The 17277-nt window shown below is 47.7% G+C and overlaps 3 protein-coding genes across 4 annotated transcripts; 2 read left to right on the top strand and 1 right to left on the bottom strand.

Moving 5' to 3' along the window:
- Positions 1–315: 315 nt before the first annotated feature.
- ubtfl (upstream binding transcription factor, like) lies at positions 316–8127 on the bottom strand. 2 transcript variants are annotated; one of them, XM_083907739.1, is made up of 20 exons: positions 7775–8127; positions 6418–6517; positions 6155–6330; positions 5842–5925; positions 5598–5753; positions 5435–5499; positions 4802–4922; positions 4222–4332; positions 3990–4117; positions 3758–3899; positions 3627–3668; positions 3419–3532; positions 2764–2922; positions 2567–2677; positions 2371–2450; positions 1612–1801; positions 1485–1532; positions 1049–1183; positions 848–943; positions 316–720 (listed from the first exon to the last, which is right to left on the bottom strand). In XM_083907739.1, exons 2-20 carry the CDS (start codon positions 6488–6490, stop codon positions 652–654), a joined length of 2100 nt encoding a protein of 699 aa, XP_083763865.1. In that variant the 5' UTR covers positions 6491–6517; positions 7775–8127; the 3' UTR covers positions 316–651. The 2 variants fall into 2 exon arrangements, with proteins under 2 accessions (XP_083763865.1, XP_083763864.1); XM_083907738.1 differs by having other exon boundaries at positions 848–946; positions 7775–8125.
- Positions 8128–8782: 655 nt separating this feature from the next.
- tmub1 (transmembrane and ubiquitin-like domain containing 1) lies at positions 8783–11446 on the top strand. The gene is made up of 3 exons (XM_083907744.1): positions 8783–8855; positions 10073–10589; positions 10871–11446. Exons 2-3 carry the CDS (start codon positions 10099–10101, stop codon positions 11232–11234), a joined length of 855 nt encoding a protein of 284 aa, XP_083763870.1. The 5' UTR covers positions 8783–8855; positions 10073–10098; the 3' UTR covers positions 11235–11446.
- A 2839-nt stretch (positions 11447–14285) lies between these two features.
- Positions 14286–17277, top strand: LOC310942361 (uncharacterized protein). The gene is made up of 3 exons (XM_083907740.1): positions 14286–14373; positions 15111–15258; positions 15338–17277. The coding sequence occupies exons 1-3, from the start codon at positions 14353–14355 to the stop codon at positions 16699–16701; spliced, it is 1533 nt and encodes a 510-aa protein (XP_083763866.1). The 5' UTR covers positions 14286–14352; the 3' UTR covers positions 16702–17277.

Below are 17277 nucleotides of genomic sequence, written 5' to 3' on the forward strand. Positions count from 1 at the left end.
AACCGTGGTAACGATGATGATGATGATGATGCATGTATGGGATGGAGCTGGGAGTTGATGCTTCTTATGTCGTGTTGCTATGGTAACACATGCCAAAGGACTGTTGGGTCAGGGGTCAAAGTTCAGATTATTTATTTGTGTTGGAGGAAAGAAGATTGTTTATATAAATATATAAATGTCTATAAATAATGAAACACTTCTGTTTTTATTCATGTGATGATGTCACGTTGGCTCCGCCCACTAGACAGTTGACTCAGACACCACACGTGAGAAAAGTGCATTTATTTGTTAATCATTTTCTCTGCAGGCGTCTGATTGGAGGCTGAACACTGACTCCTCCCTCAGTGGTAACAAATGACTAATAGGCCCCACCCCCTTCCCTTCTGCCTGCCACACTGAACAAACCCCAACACGTCACAGAGTCTCCGCCCACAGGTCACAGTCTCCGCCCGTCTGAAACGTCCATCAGATAAAAACCAACAAACACTCGATAAAAAACAAACAAGTAACAAAACACTCCGTCAGGCTCCGCCCCTCCTGGGATAGCACTGCGACATCGCTAATCTCTCATTGGTCCGCCAGGATCAGTTGGCACATTAGGAGGCGTGGCCTGCACAGCCTGTCCTCTCCAATGAGGTTGAATGGGCGGAGCTAATCCGAGTCTGAGTCACTGGATTCCTCAGAGGACGATTGATCTTCGTCCTCTTCGTCTTCGTCCTTCTAAACAAAGTGTGTGTGTTAGCTCAATGTTGCTATGGAGATATTATTCTAATCTATTGATGTATCCTTTGTGGGCGTGTCTTAAACTTAAACATTGGACCAATCAGAGTCAGTGTCCCTCACTCACCTCGTCCTCGTCGCTGTCGCTCGACCCCGACGTCTCTTCGTCGTCGTCAGAGTTGGACGAGTCGCTCTTGTCTTCTTCGTCCGTGTCCATCATGTCCTGCTGAAGACGGAGACAGAGAGACGCTAACGTGAGGCTCCGCCCCTCTGACAGTGCAACTAAACTGACCAATGAGAGAGAGAGAGACTGTAGTTTGTGTGTTACCTTGGCTCTGTAGGCCATGGCCCTCTTTCCCACAGCGACCCCTGCTGTTGCGGCTCTGGAAGTTCCCGCCTTCGCCTTCGCCGTCACACGGACTTTAGCTGCAGGACTGCTAGCTTTAGCCGTGCTACGACGTTTCTGAGCGACAAACAAACATGCTAATGTCACGTTAGCTCGTCTCCAAACATGGTAATGTCACGATAGCTCGTTTCCAAGCATGCTCATGTCACGATAGCTCGTTTCCAAACATGCTAATGTCATGTTAGCTCATCTCCAAACATGGTAATGTCACGATAGTTCGTTTCCAAGCATGCTAATGTCACGTTAGCTCGTCTCCAAACATGGTAATGTCAAAATAGCTCATTTCCAAACATGCTAATGTCACGTTAGCTGGTCTCCACACATGCTAATGTTACGTTAGCTTGTCAGGAAAACTCACCGTGGTAGAGAACTCTTTGTAGACGGCTCGGTCCTGAGGAGAGAGAGACTGAGGACGACAGAGACACATGTGATGATCAAAGTCAGACGTGTGGAGTCATGTGACGTGTGATGCCCCGCCCCCTCACCTTCACCCAACTCTCCAGCTCCGCCCTGTACTCCGCCTGCTGCTCATCCACCTGTCTCTTGTACTTGTCTTTGTGGGCGGGGGTAAGTTTGTGCCAGCGTTTTCCGATCTCCACCATTCGCTCCTTCAGACTGAAGTGGTTCAGCTCGCCGCTCGTCAGCAGCTCCTGGGAGAACATCTGATAACCGCTCCTATTGGACCACACAGCAGGGGGAGGGGCTTACAGCACATGTGAAGGTCTCAAATCTGACGTTAGAATCAGCCGTTAACAAACATGACGTTAGCATCGGTCGCTAACAAACGTGACATTAGCATCGGTCGATAACAAATGTGACGTTAGCATCGGTTGCTAACAAATGTGATGTTAGCATCGGTTGCTAACAAACTGACGTTAGCATCGGTCGCTAACAAACATAACTTTAGCATCGAATGCTAACAAATGTGACGATAGCATCGGTTGCTAACAAATATGACGTTAGCATCGGTTGCTAACAGATGTGACAAGCATCGTCACTAACAAACGTGACGTTAGCATTGGTCGCTAACAAACGTGACGTTAGCATCGGTCGCTAACAAACGTGACGTTAGCATCGGTCGCTAACAAACGTGACGTTAGCATCGGTCGCTAACAAACGTGACGTTAGCATTGGTCGCTAACAAACGTGACGTTAGCATCGAATGCTAACAAATGTGACGTTAGCATCAAATGCTAACAAATGTGACAAATATACAGGAAACTGTGTGTGTGTGTGTCACTCACACTGGAGGTTTCTTGGGTTCTCCCTCAAACTTGGGTTTCCTCTGATTCGGACCTAAAGCTCTCATCTCCAACAGCTCCCTCTACAGGACGGCGACAGTCACAACAACAACGTCTTTGTCAAACCTCTGTCCGCTGTGTTCAAGCTCCTCCCACAGAGTGGGTGTGGTCAGTAGTGTTAGGGGGCGTGGTCACTGACCTCATAACGTTTCTGGTCCTCTGCCGCCTTCTTGATCCAGAGAATCTTCTCCTTCTTCTCCATGGACTTCCACGCCGCCTCCATCGCCACCTGCGCCTTCCTGCGGTCGCTCTGCAGGACGATCACATGACCAGAAGGGGGAGGAGTCAGTCAATAATGTTTACCCACTGACCAATCCTGGAGCTTCATTCTCTTACTCTGTATTTAGCCACGTAGTCTCCGATCACGCTGTGCTGCCACATTTCCTCCGCCGTCTTAGGCGTCTCAGGAAGTTTCACCGTCTTCTTCCCGTCACGTCTTTCTTTTTGAGCTCCGGCCGGGAGCCATGACTCTGGCTCCGCCTCCCGACCCCCTCCCTAAAAACATGGAGGCTGAGTCATGTTAGCTCCTGTTTGAACTGTGCTGAGTCATGTTAGCTTCTGTTTGAACTGTGCTGAGTCATGTTAGCTCATGTTTGAACCGTGCTGAGTCATGTTAGCTCTTGTTTGAACTGTGCTGAGTCATGTTAGCTCAAATTTAAACCATGCTGAGTCATGTAAGATCCTGTTTGAACTCTGCTGAGTCATGTTAGCTTAAGTTTAAACCATGCTGTGTCATGTTAGCTCATGTTTGAACCATGCTGAGTCATGTTAGCTCCTGTTTGAACTGTGCTGAGTCATGTTAGCTTAAGTTTAAACCATGCTGTGTCATGTTAGCTCATGTTTAAACCATGCTGAGTCATGTAAGCTTCTGTTTGAACTGTGCTGAGTCATGTTAGCTCATGTTTGAACCGTGCCGAGTCATGTTAGCTTAAGTTTAAACCGTGCCGAGTCATGTTAGCTCATGCTAATGTCTTGATAAAGAACATTTGACCTTGACAGAAGGAGACTTGGCTCTGTGAGGACTGGAGGTCACGCCCCCTCCCAGTTTAGCCCCGCCCAGTTTCTCCTCAGTCATGACGCGGTCTCGTTCTTCTTCTGGGAGACTCTGAAACAGCGTGGACGAGATTTCACCAACATAATAATCCAGATTAATCCAGATTAATCCGGATTAATCCAGATGAAGACGATTGTTGATTTACCTCCAGGAATCTCTGCAGGTCGATGTCGTACTGCTTCTTTTTCTGCTCACACACATAAAGGACACGTTAGCCTGACGTTAGCCTGGCGTTAGCCTGACGTTAGCGTGGTGTTAGCGTGGCGTTAGCCTGACCTGCTCACAGCGTCTCTGGAACATGTCCTTCTCCTTCTGCGTCATCATCTTCCACTGTTTGCTGCACAGAACCATTCTCTCGGTGCTCGGGACGTCCTTCATGTTCACCATGAGCTCAGCGCAGTACAGAGAGTAGCCGTTGCTAACACACACACACACACACACACACATGAGCGTTAGCCCACTGATTAGCTGTTAGCATGTAGCTCAGCTGTATGAAGCAGAGACTCACGGAGGAGGTTTCGTGGGTCGACCGTCAAATTTGTCCTTTAACTGTCTCTCTGCTTTAGTGAGGACTGAACGAACCGGATCATCTGAGTTTACGTCAGGATGAGCTTCATGATACACTCTCATGCTGTCCTACACACACACACACACACACACACACACATCAATACACACTCTGTGTTCAGGTGTGTGTGTGTGTGTGTGTGTGTGTGTTGTGTTCAGGGACTCTCTGGTACCTCGTAATCCTTCTGCAGTTCCAGAGCTTTGCTGATCCACTTCAGTCTCTTCTTGTCAGAAAGTTGAGACCATTGTTTCCTCAGAGCGTCTTTGAGCTCCTTCTGACTCACCTGTAACACAACAACAACACAACATCAACACAACAACAACAACAACCTGTAACACAACAACAACAACAACAACAACAACAACACAACTACCTGTAACAACATCACAACATCAACACAACACAACAACAACCTGTAACACAACAACAACACAACATCAACACAACACAACAACAACCTGTAACACAATAACACAACATCAACAACGACCTGTAACACAACAACAACACAACACAACAACAACAACAACAACAACAGCCTGTAACACAACAACAACACAACAACATCAACACAACAACACAACAACCTGTAACACAACAACAACAATGGACCTTCATGTAGGTCTTCTTCTCATGGTTGTGTGTGTGTGTGTGTGTGTGTGTGTGTGTGTGTGTGTGTGTGTGTGTGTGTGTGTGTGTGTGTGTGTGTGTGTGTGTGTGTGTGTGTGTGTGTGTGTGTGTGTGTGTCTCACCTCCGGATGGACCTTCATGTAGGTCTTCTTCTCATGATTGTACCAAAGCTGTTGTGGAGTCTTTGGTTTTTCAGGCAGATCCGATTTTTTTCTCTCCTCCATCAGCTCTGGATGGTCCTCCCTGTTAGCTCACAGTTAGCTCACAGTTAGCTCAGTTAGCCTCACTAAAGCCAACAACACATTAACTATTAGTTAATAGACAAATTGATCAAATTGTTAGTTAGCTCCCAGTGAGACCTTTGTTAGCATTAGCATGCTGTTAGCGCCCAGTGAGACCTTTGTTAGCATTAGCATGCTGTTAGCTCCCAGTGAGACCTTTGTTAGCATTAGCATGCGTTAGCTCCCAGTGAGACCTTTGTTAGCATTAGCATGCTGTTAGCTCCCAGTGAGACCTTTGTTAGCATTAGCATGCTGTTAGCGCCCAGTGAGACCTTTGTTAGCATTAGCATGCTGTTAGCGCCCAGTGAGAATTTTGTTAGCATTAGTATGGTGTTAGCGCCCAGTGAGAATTGTGTTAGCATTAGTATGCTGTTAGGGCCCAGTGAGAACTTTGTTAGCATTAGTATGCTGTTAGCACCCAGTGAGATAAAGGGTTGTTAGCATTAGCATGGTGTTAGCATTAGCTGAACTCACTTGAATCGTGCCATGTTTTTCTCAAACTCTTCTTTCTCTCGTTGAAACTCAGTGATGTATTTTTGCTGAAAATCAAGAAAACTTTGTTATGATTATAAACAGTGTGAGGTCAAAGGTCAGTGTGAGGTCAAAGGTCAATGTGAGGTCAAAGGTCAGTGCTGACCTTCTTCTTGTCGGGCAGCTCCTTGTATTTCTTGGACAGGATCTTGGTCAGGTCCAGGTTACTCATCTCCGGGTGGATCTTAGCGTATTTGGCTCGTTTCTCCATGAAGAAGCGAAAGTACGGAGTCAGAGGTTTCTTAGGAAAGTCTGGATGAGTCTGAGTGAAGGAGACACAGGTGGATCAGGATCAGTGGATCAGGATCAGTGAGTTCTGGTTCGGTCTGGTCTGACTGTCTTCATCTCACCTTCAGCTTCTTTCCTTTGTACGGGTTCTTGACGAACTCGATGGCGTCTGCGATGAGTTCAGTCATCGTTCTGTATTTACGAACCTGCAGAACATTCATCGGTAAAATGATTCTCAGACTGACAACAAAACACACACATGTTCAAAGTGTACAGACTGCTGTGAGCGCCCCCTGCTGCTGAGAACCTGCCATCACGTGATCACGTCTTTACCTGTAGACGTAGATAAAGACGTGATCATGTGACGCAGATGGCAGCAGCAGGGGGCGCTCACAGCAGTCAGTCCATGTTTAGCGTTAGCAGCTAGCGGTTTACCTCGGTGGACACTCTGAGCCACTTCTGACGACACATGTCTCCTGTGAAGCTGCCGAAACAAACTTTGTTCCAGTCAAAGTGAGATTCTGTGGTTTTATACTTCATGGCATCAGCGTCTGGAAGAGAAGTTCTGATCTTCTCCAGCAGGGTGAGACACTCCTCTTTACTCCAGTCATCTACACACACACACACACACAGGAAGTTGATCAAGCTGCAGAGGAAGTGACAGAATCATTGTCGTTACCGTGGTAACAAAACTTCACCTTTTTCCTTTTCTTTTTTCAGTCTGGAGTTCTGAGACGTGGAGACGCTGCTGCTGCTGCTGCTGCCGTTCATCCTGCAGCAGATAGACCCCGCCCACCTCTGCACACACACACACACACACAGTTAGCACACCTGTAGGGGGCGTGTCACAGACTGTTAGCACACCTGTAGGGGGCGTGTCACTGACTGTTAGCACACCTGTAGGGGGCGTGTCACTGACTGTTAGCACACCTGTAGGGGGCGTGTCACTGACTGTTAGCACACCTGTAGGGGGTGTGTCACAGACTGTTAGCACACCTGTAGGGGGCGTGTCATAGAATGTTAGAACACAAGTGGTGCTAACGGTAGCTTCTTCAAACTGGTGCTAACATCAGCTTCTTCAAAGTGATGCTAACAGTAGCTTCTTCAAAATGGTGCTAACATTAGCTTCTTCAAAGTGATGATAACATTAGCTTCTTCAAAGTGATGCTAATATTAGCTTCTTCAAAGTGATGCTAACAGTAGCTTCTTCAAAGTGGTGCTAACAGTAGCTTCTTCAAAGTGATGCTAACAGTAGCTTCTTCAAAATGGTGCTAAGATTAGCTTCTTCAAAGTGGTGCTAACATTAGCTTCTTCAACGTGATGCTAACAGTAGCTTCTTCAAAGTGATGCTAACATACACAAATTTACTCATAATGAGCGTTAGCTTCAGTGCAGTTAGCGGCAGCAGAAATGTTAGCTTAGCTTAAACAGTATACACTGTGTTTGTTATTATTATAATCATTATTATTATTGTTGTTATTATCGTTTAAATTAACAATTGTGATCATATTTATGATGATAATCATAACAACCAGATAATCAGAGCGCTGTTGTCCCGGAGCTGCAGTGAGCCCCCGGGCCTCCAGGCTGCAGCTGTCCCGGTAATAGCGTGTGTTCTCCGGCAGGAGTCAGCAGCAGCACGAGCCGCTGACACGAGCTGACGTGACGGTTTCAGTCAAAATGAGCCTAAATCGAGTGAAATGATCGAATATGAACGGTTTTCACGGTAAATCGCTTCAATTGAAGCCGATGATTTCACATTGAGTCGCGTCGCTGTGGATTTGAAGAAAAAGAGAGAAAACGAGAAAAATGTGTTTGTGTTGAAAATCATTGAAATGTTTCGTGTAACGTTATTGTTGTTGTTATTGTTGTGGTTGTTGTTGTTTTCTGATCATAAAAGCGCAGAAACCGCGGTGTTTCGGGCTGAGCGAGCCCTCGCGCTGGCTGCTGCCCCACAAGCCTTCACTGCGAAGCCGCCATGAATGTTGTGAAGACTCGGGGACAAACGAGCAGAAAACCGCGCAAATCTGCGGGAAATGAGCGGTTCTGACTCACCTGCTGGTTCACACGCACAGTCCGGGAATCACCGCACACAACCGTGTCGTCCGCGCGGTTCCAGGACCTCCAAAGCCTGCGTTTTTCAGCCGTAAACCCCGGGGAGTCAGGTCGAATCGAATCCGACAAAAGGAGCGTCTAGTCCGGTATGAAACTCCGCCCAGCGCCGCAGGGGGAGGAACTCCGGGGGAAAACATGAGGACGAAGGCGGAGGATGAAACCAGAGACAGCGGCGGAGACAGCGGCCAAAAGCCGCGGACAACCGGCTTTAATCCCGTCACAGTCACACTCACAGCCGCCTGAGCCGAGCCTGAGCCGGAGCCCGGAGCCCGGAGCCCGGAGACCCCGCTACTCCGCTGCTGCTCCGCCGCCGCCGCTGCTCCTCACACCGGCACACGGGACCAGAGTCTGCCGCCGCATCATCGACCAGAGGAGGCGGAGGAGAGCAGCCCTCCTGCCCGCCGAGAGCAACCTCACAACCGGCTGTGATGTCCTCAGTTCACCGGTGCTGTCCTCCACTGATCGATCAATCGATCGATCAATCAAAGTGATCAATACATCTGTGCGCGTGTGTTTAACTACACAAAATTAATTTCTATGAACTTTGTTGTTTGTTCTGTGTGTGTGTGTGTGTGTGTGTGTGTGTGTGTGTGTGTGTGTGTGTGTGTGTGTGTGTGTGTGTGTGTGTGTGTGTGTGTGTGTGTGTGTGTGTGTGTGTGTGTGTGTGTGTGCGTGCGTGCGTGCGTGCGTGCGTGCGTGCGTGTGTGTGTGTGTGATGATCAGGGTTAAAATATAATCCCACAATAAAAATGAAAATAATGAATATAACTTCAAATGTTTAAATATTTACTGATCAATAAACCCTGTGAATGTAAACATTTACAGTACACTGGTGACGTCATCACCGTGATCGATCATCTTGATTGGCTAAAGAACCGACGTCACACCAGCAGGGGGCAGTGTTAGTTTATTATATTATTTTATTTTGAAACGACCGCAGAAGAAGCGGAAGCCGGAAGTGTGCGAGCAGATTAGCCTGTTAGCTGCAGGCTAACGCGCCGTGATGTTTCTCATCTGAACCGTGAGTTTGTTTCTTTGTTTCATTGTTTTTCTTTGATCTGCTTCTGACTCCGCTGTTAGCCGTTAGCATGTAGCCGCGCTGACGTCGTGCCCGGCTTTGAACGCTGTTAGCTGTTAGCACCTAGCACTTAGTTCAGTTTGTCGTATCATCAGATCGATAAAGATTCACGGGACACGCGACACATGCCAAACTAGACACGGGTTTAACCCGGACCCTGACCCGGGATAAAGTCGGGTTAAAGGTGAGCTGCGTCACGGAAGAACACGTTTACATTAGTGTCAAGAAAACATGGAACAATAAAGTTTAAAACAGGACCGAAGTCACTGTTAGCACTGCTTATACTACAGTAGTACTACACTGCTATACTACATTAGTACTACACTGCTATACTACAGCAGTACTGCAGTACTACACTGCTATATTCCACTGCTTGTACTACAGTAGTACTGCAGTACTACACTGTTATACTCCACTGTTTATACTACAGTATTACTGCAGTACTACACTGCTTATACTGCAATACAACAGTTATACTACACCGCTTATACTGCAGTACTACATAGTTATACTACAGTGTCACTGCAGTACTACAGAAGTATACTACATCAATACTACATTGTTATATTACAGTACTACTGCAATACTACACAGTTATAGTGTTACTGCTATACTATGCAGTAATACTACAGTGTTACTGTAATGCTACACTGTTATACTACAGTATTACTGCAGTGCTACACAGTTATGCTACAGTATCACTGCAGTACTTCACTGTTATACTACAGTATTACTGCAGTGCTACACAGTTATGCTACAGTATCACTGCAGTACTTCACTGTTATACTACAGTATTACTGCAGTGCTACACAGTTATGCTACAGTATTAGTTCGTGTTAACCCTGACCAAGCAGGGAAGATTTAAGCTAGGTCATTAAGCTATTAAGCTAAGTCATATGACATGACATTATATCCTGTGTCGGCTCTAAAGGTGTCGCAGCGCGAGGGTTAGCTAGGTTAGCGTGAGTAAGTTTAGGATTAGTTAGGTTAGGGTTAGCTAGGTTAGCGTGAGTAAGGGTTAGGATTAGTTAGGTTAGGGTTAGCTAGGTTAGCGTGAGTGAGGCAGCACAAGTTGAATATTTTGGTTGTACTGCAAAATATATACTGTATACGAACAGTTACGTGCCTGTGCTAAGCTCCGCCTCCTGGTGTGCATGCAGGTGCGTGACGTGCGTTGCCGGGGGCGATGGCTCTGATCGAAGGCGTCGGTGACGAGGTGACGCTGCTCTTTGGCGCTCTGCTGCTCCTGGTGGTTCTGCTGCTCGCCTGGACCTCCACAAGAACCTCAGAACCTCCAGAACACCTGTTCACTGCTGCTGCTGCGACTGGCCCCGCCCCCTCACTGAGGGCCACTCCCACCCACCAGGACACGCCCCCCACCTCCATAAACGCTGCGGACACTTCTTCTTCTTCGCCGCCGCCACTCACTTCTGTGGGCCACGCCCACGCTGACTCCGCCTCCGAGGAGAAGTCTGAGGATGGTGGAAGGAGGGGGGAGGGGGAGGAGATAGGAGAGGACGAGGGGAGGAGCAGAGGAGGGGGAGGGGCAGGGGGAGGAGCCAGAGGAGGAGAGTCTTCATCGTCTCAGAGGAACATGGTCGTCAGACTGAAGTTTCTCAACGACACAGAGAGAACAGCTCAGGTCCAACCACAGGACACTGTGGGCTACATCAAACGGTAAGTACTACTGCAGTATTACAGTAGTAGTACTGCAGTATTACAGTAGTAGTACTGCAGTATTACAGTAGTTATTATACATATGTATATGTATATATGTATATATGACTGTAATACTACTGTCAAGCTGCTTTAGTCCAACCACAGGACACTGTGGGCTACATCAAAAGGTACTACAGTAGTACTATTACTACTACTATATATGTGATGATTGACTGTTGACCTTTGATAATTGACCTGTGACCTGTTGACCTTTGACCTGTGACCTGTTGACCTTTCAGGACCTACTTTGCGGGTCAGGAGCAGCAGGTGCGGTTGATCTACCAGGGTCAGCTGCTGCAGGACGACGGTCAGACGTTGGCGTCGTTGAACCTGGCTCATAACTGCGTCCTTCACTGTCACATCTCGCAGCACGCCGGGCGCGGCGGCGTGGGCGGAGCGGGGGCGGGGCCTCGGCCCGGCGACCAGGTGCAGGTGGCTCTGAACGTGGGCAGTCTGATGGTCCCGCTGCTGGTTCTGATGCTGTCGGTGCTGTGGTACTGTCAGATCCAGTACCGACAGTTCTTCACGGCGCCGGCAACCGCCTCTCTGGTGGGCGTCACCATCTTCATCAGCCTGGTGGCGTTCGGCGTGTACCGACGCTAGCTGCTCTCTGATTGGCTGAGCGGGAAATGGACGCTGACTGAGCTGGTGTGTGTTTGTGTTGCCATGGAGACGTAAACAAGGACTTTTATTTTTTTAGATCATGTAGAGTCGACGTCATCATCATCATCATCATCATCATCGTGCCTCTTTACTGACACCTGTCTGTCTGTCTGTTTGTTTGTTTGTTTGAAGACAAAAATCTATTAAATTGTTTATTTATCTTTTTGTTTTTCTTTATTAAATCTGTGAATATGAATGAGTCACAGTGTGTGTGTATATATACACACATATGTGTATATATACATATGTAAAGTTTAAAAACATACGCAGTACACAGTACACAGTACACAGTACACAGGTACACAGGTACACTGCTCTTTTCCTTTAATAAACAGACCGCTCCAGTTCAACTGTAGGCTAACGCTAATGGCGCTGAACGAGCTAATGTTGCTATGTATATATATATGTGTATATATATATATACGTGTGTATATATATATGTTATATATACATATTACACTGCTGTAATATATATTTCCCACATGGTACTGTATGTTTTAATAAAAATAAGTTACGTATTTAAGAAGTGAAAATAATATCATAGATCCATTTATTCAAAGTATTTCATATATTCATTTATCAACACAGTAGGTGGCGCTAACGAGGCTTAAGCGATTGTATACAGTACAACAAGGAAGTAATTGCTGTACTCCTGTATTTGTGTACTGCTGTACTCGTGTATTCATGTATTTGTCGAGTAACACTCGCATACTTGGGCAGCTGTGTTATTATTCACCGTTATGACGTCATCACGTGTTAATCACGTGTTAATCAGGGCTTACTGACACTCCGGACCAGAAGGTGGCGCTAATGCACCGTAACGCTGGAGACTCACCAACCGTCGTTAAACCAGAAGAACAACTCTCGCGAGATATAAGACGAGATCGCGTCCACGCTGCGGTCAGATGAAACAAACGGCGGGAGTGAGAAGACGCAGCTTCAGGTCAGAGAAGAAGAAAACGTTTCTCTTTATTTAACTTTGTTATTTATTTCTCCATGAAAACGCTTTGTTTTTCAACTCTGTTTTAACCCGCAGGTGAAGCGCGAGACCACGAGTTTGGCGGGAAAACAACACTGGTGAGTCACGCTGTTAAACAGACTGTTAGCATCATGCTTCACCGACTGTTGGCGTCATGCTTCACCGACTGTTAGCATCATGCTTCACCGACTGTTAGCATCATGCTTCACCGACTGTTAGCATCATGCTACACGGACTGTTAGCATCATGCTACACCGACTGTTCGTAAAAGACAACAGACGGACTTAATGAATCCCTGTGAGAAGTTTCCTCGGGTAAATTAAAACGTGTCTTTTATTATCGGTTAATCGACTGTTGTTCATTTAAGTGACGCAGTTATCGCGTGTTTGTGACGTTTTAGACTCTATGTTAAACATCACTGCTGCTAACTGTTAGCATCTAACACGCTGTTCTTTGTATTGGGGCTGAAACTGTGACTGAATGAATCGACTACTCATGATCGATTAATCGGTCTGAATAATTTGAATAACTCATAAAACTGATATAGTCGATGAATTGATGAAGGAAATGATAGTTTGTTGATGTGAAACTGTTTATTTTAAAGGTAAACTCTGTCACTGCAGTGACACAACGTGACCACACGAGGCAGCAGAGGAGCAGGACTTTGGTGTGGCAGAGTGAATGGTTTACAAAGGTCAGTTTCTTGTGACTACGTTTTTACAGTAACTTTAATATTTCTTCAGCTTTAACAACTTTAATATTTAATGTTCAGGAACCTGTGAGACACGCCCCCCCCCCCCCCCGTGAGAGGTGGGACTGTGGACGTGATTGACAGGTGAGACCCAGTGAGTCCTCCGGTGAGAGTCTGGTCCAGTCCTGGTTTTCTGAAGGTTCTCCTCAGACTCTGGGATTGGGCCACGACTCTGCTTCTACCTGGAAGTGATGAAATAAAAGGCCGACTGAAGCCCCTCCCATCACAGATGGGCGGGGCCATGACATAACCGGACTGAAGCGTATTCTGATCCAGGGTCAGATCTGTGTCGTTCAGCTGAGGCTCCGCCTTTTCACTAATGCTGCGTTGTGATTGGTCCTGACAGAGTCGCCACTGAGCAGCTGAGGAGGACGCCGTGACGTCAGGAGGTGGGTTTTCAGCTGTGTGGGCGGAGTTACTTGTTGGGAGATGATGTAAACAGAAGGCCGAATTATAGCGCCCCCGCCAGGCAGTGTGTTCTGAGCGCGGTGGTGCGGTGACAAAAATGGACCGAAGCGTTGATCTGATCCCAGAACTGATGTCACATGATCCAACGTCACATGATCACAAACGTGTAAGAATAAAATGTTTCTGTTTCAGGGATGAAGTAACTGCGCCCTCTGCTGCCTCACTGAGGGAACAACAAGAACTGTCAAAATAAAAGCATTTCTGATCACCATCACTTTCCTGTTCAACTGTTTTATTTGAAGTTTGTCGTCATGACGACAGTCAGAGGTTTGCACACTGAAAAACGAGCTGTGATGTCTCTGCTGTCAGCGCCTGTGGTTACCACTCAGTGTAAACGGGAAGTCCAATTTAAACTGTAGACAAAATGGGTGGAGCTTGTGCGTCATGAAACAAAGTAGCAAAACATGTTTGAGGGTGTTTAGTTGGTCTATAATACACACAAACGCATACTTAATACACATTTTATAATATATATAACGATAATACATGATAATGCATACTATAATACACATTAAATATAATGATGATACACAATAATGCATACTAACATACTATAATACACATCAAATGTAATAATACACACTATAATACACATTAAGACTCTTAAATGGACACAATAATACACACGAAGTTTCGAACGTTCACATGTTTTTAGTTTTTTTACAAAGTGACTCAAACATTATTTAATCTGCAGTACCTTGTTTTTCCGCTGGGGAACGCACTGTTTTTTGGAAGCAGAGGGGGCGTGGTCTCGTTGACCCTTCCCCCGGAAGTGTGTGTGCTGTGCAGCGCCTCTTCTCCGCTGCAGCTGCGGGACTGAACCTCTGAACCGAGCCGTGTTTCCTGCACTCAGACGCGGGATGAAGAACGACGATGTCCCGGTAAAACGCTCCGCACGGCGGCGCTAACGTGACGTCACTTACGTCCTCGCACGGACTGATGAAGCGTCATTGATCATATTGGCTGCTGATCAATGACGTCATCAGTCTGACAAACTGAGTCATCAACTGCGCTAACCCTCTGACGTCATACAACACGTCACCATTACTTTCTAGAGAAAACAATATTTAAACAAATCGTTAAGCCCCGCCCCCAAACAGGTGGGCCAATGGCAGCCAGTTTCACCCTGAGCTTTGGTGACGTCACGTGTCTGTGAAACAATGTAACAATGACTTTATGTTGTGTTGTGTGTCTGTGATGAAACGTGCGTTTGTGGAGAAACGTTGTGCGTCTGTGATGAAACGTTGTGTGTCTGTGGTGAAACATGTTGTGTGTCTGTGATGAAACGTGCGTCTGTGGAGAAACGTTGTGCGTCTGTGGTGAATGACTTGAATATTAACAACAATGCTAACACTGTTATCGTCTCTGCTCACTTTACCTCTGACACCTAGCATTAGCCACGCCCCCGATCAGACTTAAAGTGACACACACACACACATGTGCGTGCTGTGGCTAACGGTAAAACACGGTTCTGATTCCGATGGATCTGAACCAAGCTAACAAACAACAACACGTCAAACAGACGAATCAGTCGATCTGACACAAACCATGCTAACCAGTTAGCTGTTAGGATGCTAACCAGTTAGCTGTTAGGGTGCTAACAGTGTTCCTGTTCCAGGACGCAGCCGAAGAACTCGGTGACGTCCAGATCAAGACGGAGCCGGACGAGGACGTGGAGATCCAGTCGTTTCCTGTCCTGAAGAAGCTGTCCGTCACTCTGACCGACTGCAGGGCGTGGCTGGAGGGGCGGGACTTCCTGTCTCTGGGTAAGACTCTGAACAGGTTTTGTATAGGTTAGGTTCTGAACTGTCGTCAGTATAACTTGACCTCTGACCTCTCCAACAGACGACCACCCTCAGCTCTGCAGCCACAGACCGAGGCAGAACCTGACCAACAACGGCAGGAAGATGCTCTACTGCCCCCGGTGTCTGAAAGGCTTTTATAAGGAGTCTCATCTGGACGCTCATCTACGGATTCACGACGGACTCAAAGCTAACGAGTGCTGGAGGTGTGGGAAGATCTACCCGACCCTGATGAGCCTGGTCACCCACCAGCAGATCCACGACCGGGACCAGGTCTACCAGTGCTCCTACTGCGACAAGTCCTTCGCCCTGAAGAGGGACTGGAAGACGCACCACAGGATGCATTCTGGGACCAAACCCTTCAAGTGCTGGTTCTGCGGCGACGGCTTTAACGAACAGGACGAGCTGAACGATCACCTGCAGCTTCACAGCGGAGAGAAGAGCTACCGCTGCCAGGTCTGCGGCAAGATGTTCGTCTCGTACCAGGGCTTCAGGTTCCACTGCAGATCCCACAAGAACAAACAGCCGCTGCCCTGCTCCAAGTGTCTGAAGACCTTCAGCAACCCTCAGAGTCTGAAGCTCCACCAGGTCACTCATTCCGACAGGAAGCCGTACAAGTGCGCCACCTGTGGCAAAGGCTTCAAACTGCAGGGCGGCCTGCACTCCCACCAGAGAACCCACGAGAACCTGAAGGCCTACATCTGCACCGAGTGTGGCAAGTGTTTCTCCAGCCTTCAGGGGCTGAAGCTGCACGACCGCACCCACACCGGCCTGAAGCCTCACAAGTGCCCAGTGTGTGGGAAGAGCTTCACGCAGGCTCCTCACCTCAAAGCTCACATGGTGACCCACACCGGGGCGAGGCCCTTCCTCTGCACCACCTGTGGCAAGAGGTTCACGCAGTCGTCGCACCTGAAGTCCCACGTCACGCTGTTCCACGTGGGCGAGAAGCCGTTCGCCTGCGACGACTGCGGCAAGAGCTTCGCCATCGCTCACTACCTGAAGATGCACCGGCTGAGCCACACCAAGGAGAAGCTGCACCAGTGCTCGTACTGTCACAAGTCCTTCTCCTACCACAACTCGTGGAGAGCTCACGAGAGGATCCACACGGGCGAGAGGCCGTTCAGCTGCCGGGACTGTGGTCAGAGCTTCATCACCTCAGGGTCACTGCTGAGTCACCAGAGGTCCAAACACACCAGGGAGAAGAACCACTACTGCTTCATCTGCGGGGACTTCTTCTTCACCAGCTCGCTGCTGCGCACTCACCAGCTCGACCACACGGGGCAGCGTCCTCACGCCTGTGGCTGCGGAAAGACCTTCAAGACCAAAGGGGTCCTGAGGCACCACCTGAAGAGGTTCACCACACACTGTCCAGCAGAGGGCGCTCTCGTCGTCCAGCACTCGTTGTGACTCTGCTCAAAGTGCAGGGGTTCATGTTAGTCAGCAGGGGGCGCTGTCGCACAAGGTCGAGGCTCAGATTACGACCTGAGACCTGAACTTAGACCTGAACTCTCGTCTGTTCCTCTGCGATGATGTAAATGTTTACTAAAATCAACTGACGACAAACAGAGAAAATCATGAGTCATGTTTGTTAATAACAAAGTTATTTATCTGTGATGATCTAATGATCTTTGTAATCATGACAAATCTGTGACGGACAGATGGACGTGTCCTCACAGATGGACGTGTCCTCACACAGATGGACGTGTCCTCACAGATGGACACACACATCAGAAACAGCTGCTGCTAACTGCTAACTGCTAACTGCTAACTGTTAGTGCTGCCTGAGGCTAATGCTGCTGCTAACGCGACCTGTGGTACTAGCTGAGTACTACTCTGGACTCAGTGGTTCTGGACTGGTTGAGGTCTCTCTCATTCTTCTCTTTTGAATGAAAACTAGAAGCTGTTAACTTGTATAAACGCTTGTCTTCAGTGTGTCTGTGGTCCAGGATCTGGACTCATGCGGTCCAGGATCTGGACTCATAT

This window comes from Microchirus variegatus, assembly GCF_963457635.1.
Source record: "Microchirus variegatus genome assembly, chromosome: 21".
Lineage (NCBI taxonomy): Eukaryota > Metazoa > Chordata > Actinopteri > Pleuronectiformes > Soleidae > Microchirus > Microchirus variegatus.

What these genes read in the sequence shown, in the direction of transcription:
- LOC310942361 (XM_083907740.1), top strand. Translation starts at nt 14,353, where the DNA reads ATGAAGAACGACGATGTCCCG. An exon ending in TGAAGAACGACGATGTCCCG is followed by an intron (nt 14,374 to 15,110) that starts GTAAAACGCTCC and finishes TTCCTGTTCCAG; the next exon opens with GACGCAGCCGAAGAACTCGG. An exon ending in GCGGGACTTCCTGTCTCTGG is followed by an intron (nt 15,259 to 15,337) that starts GTAAGACTCTGA and finishes CCTCTCCAACAG; the next exon opens with ACGACCACCCTCAGCTCTGC.
- ubtfl (XM_083907738.1), bottom strand. Translation starts at nt 6,490, where the DNA reads ATGAACGGCAGCAGCAGCAGCAGCAGCGTCTCCACGTCTCAGAACTCC. An exon ending in ACAAAGGAAAGAAGCTGAAG is followed by an intron (nt 5,754 to 5,841) that starts GTGAGATGAAGA and finishes TCCTTCACTCAG; the next exon opens with ACTCATCCAGACTTTCCTAA. An exon ending in ACATGAAGGTCCATCCGGAG is followed by an intron (nt 4,333 to 4,801) that starts GTGAGACACACA and finishes GTTGTGTTACAG; the next exon opens with GTGAGTCAGAAGGAGCTCAA.
- tmub1 (XM_083907744.1), top strand. Translation starts at nt 10,099, where the DNA reads ATGGCTCTGATCGAAGGCGTCGGTGACGAGGTGACGCTGCTCTTTGGC. An exon ending in ACTGTGGGCTACATCAAACG is followed by an intron (nt 10,590 to 10,870) that starts GTAAGTACTACT and finishes TTGACCTTTCAG; the next exon opens with GACCTACTTTGCGGGTCAGG.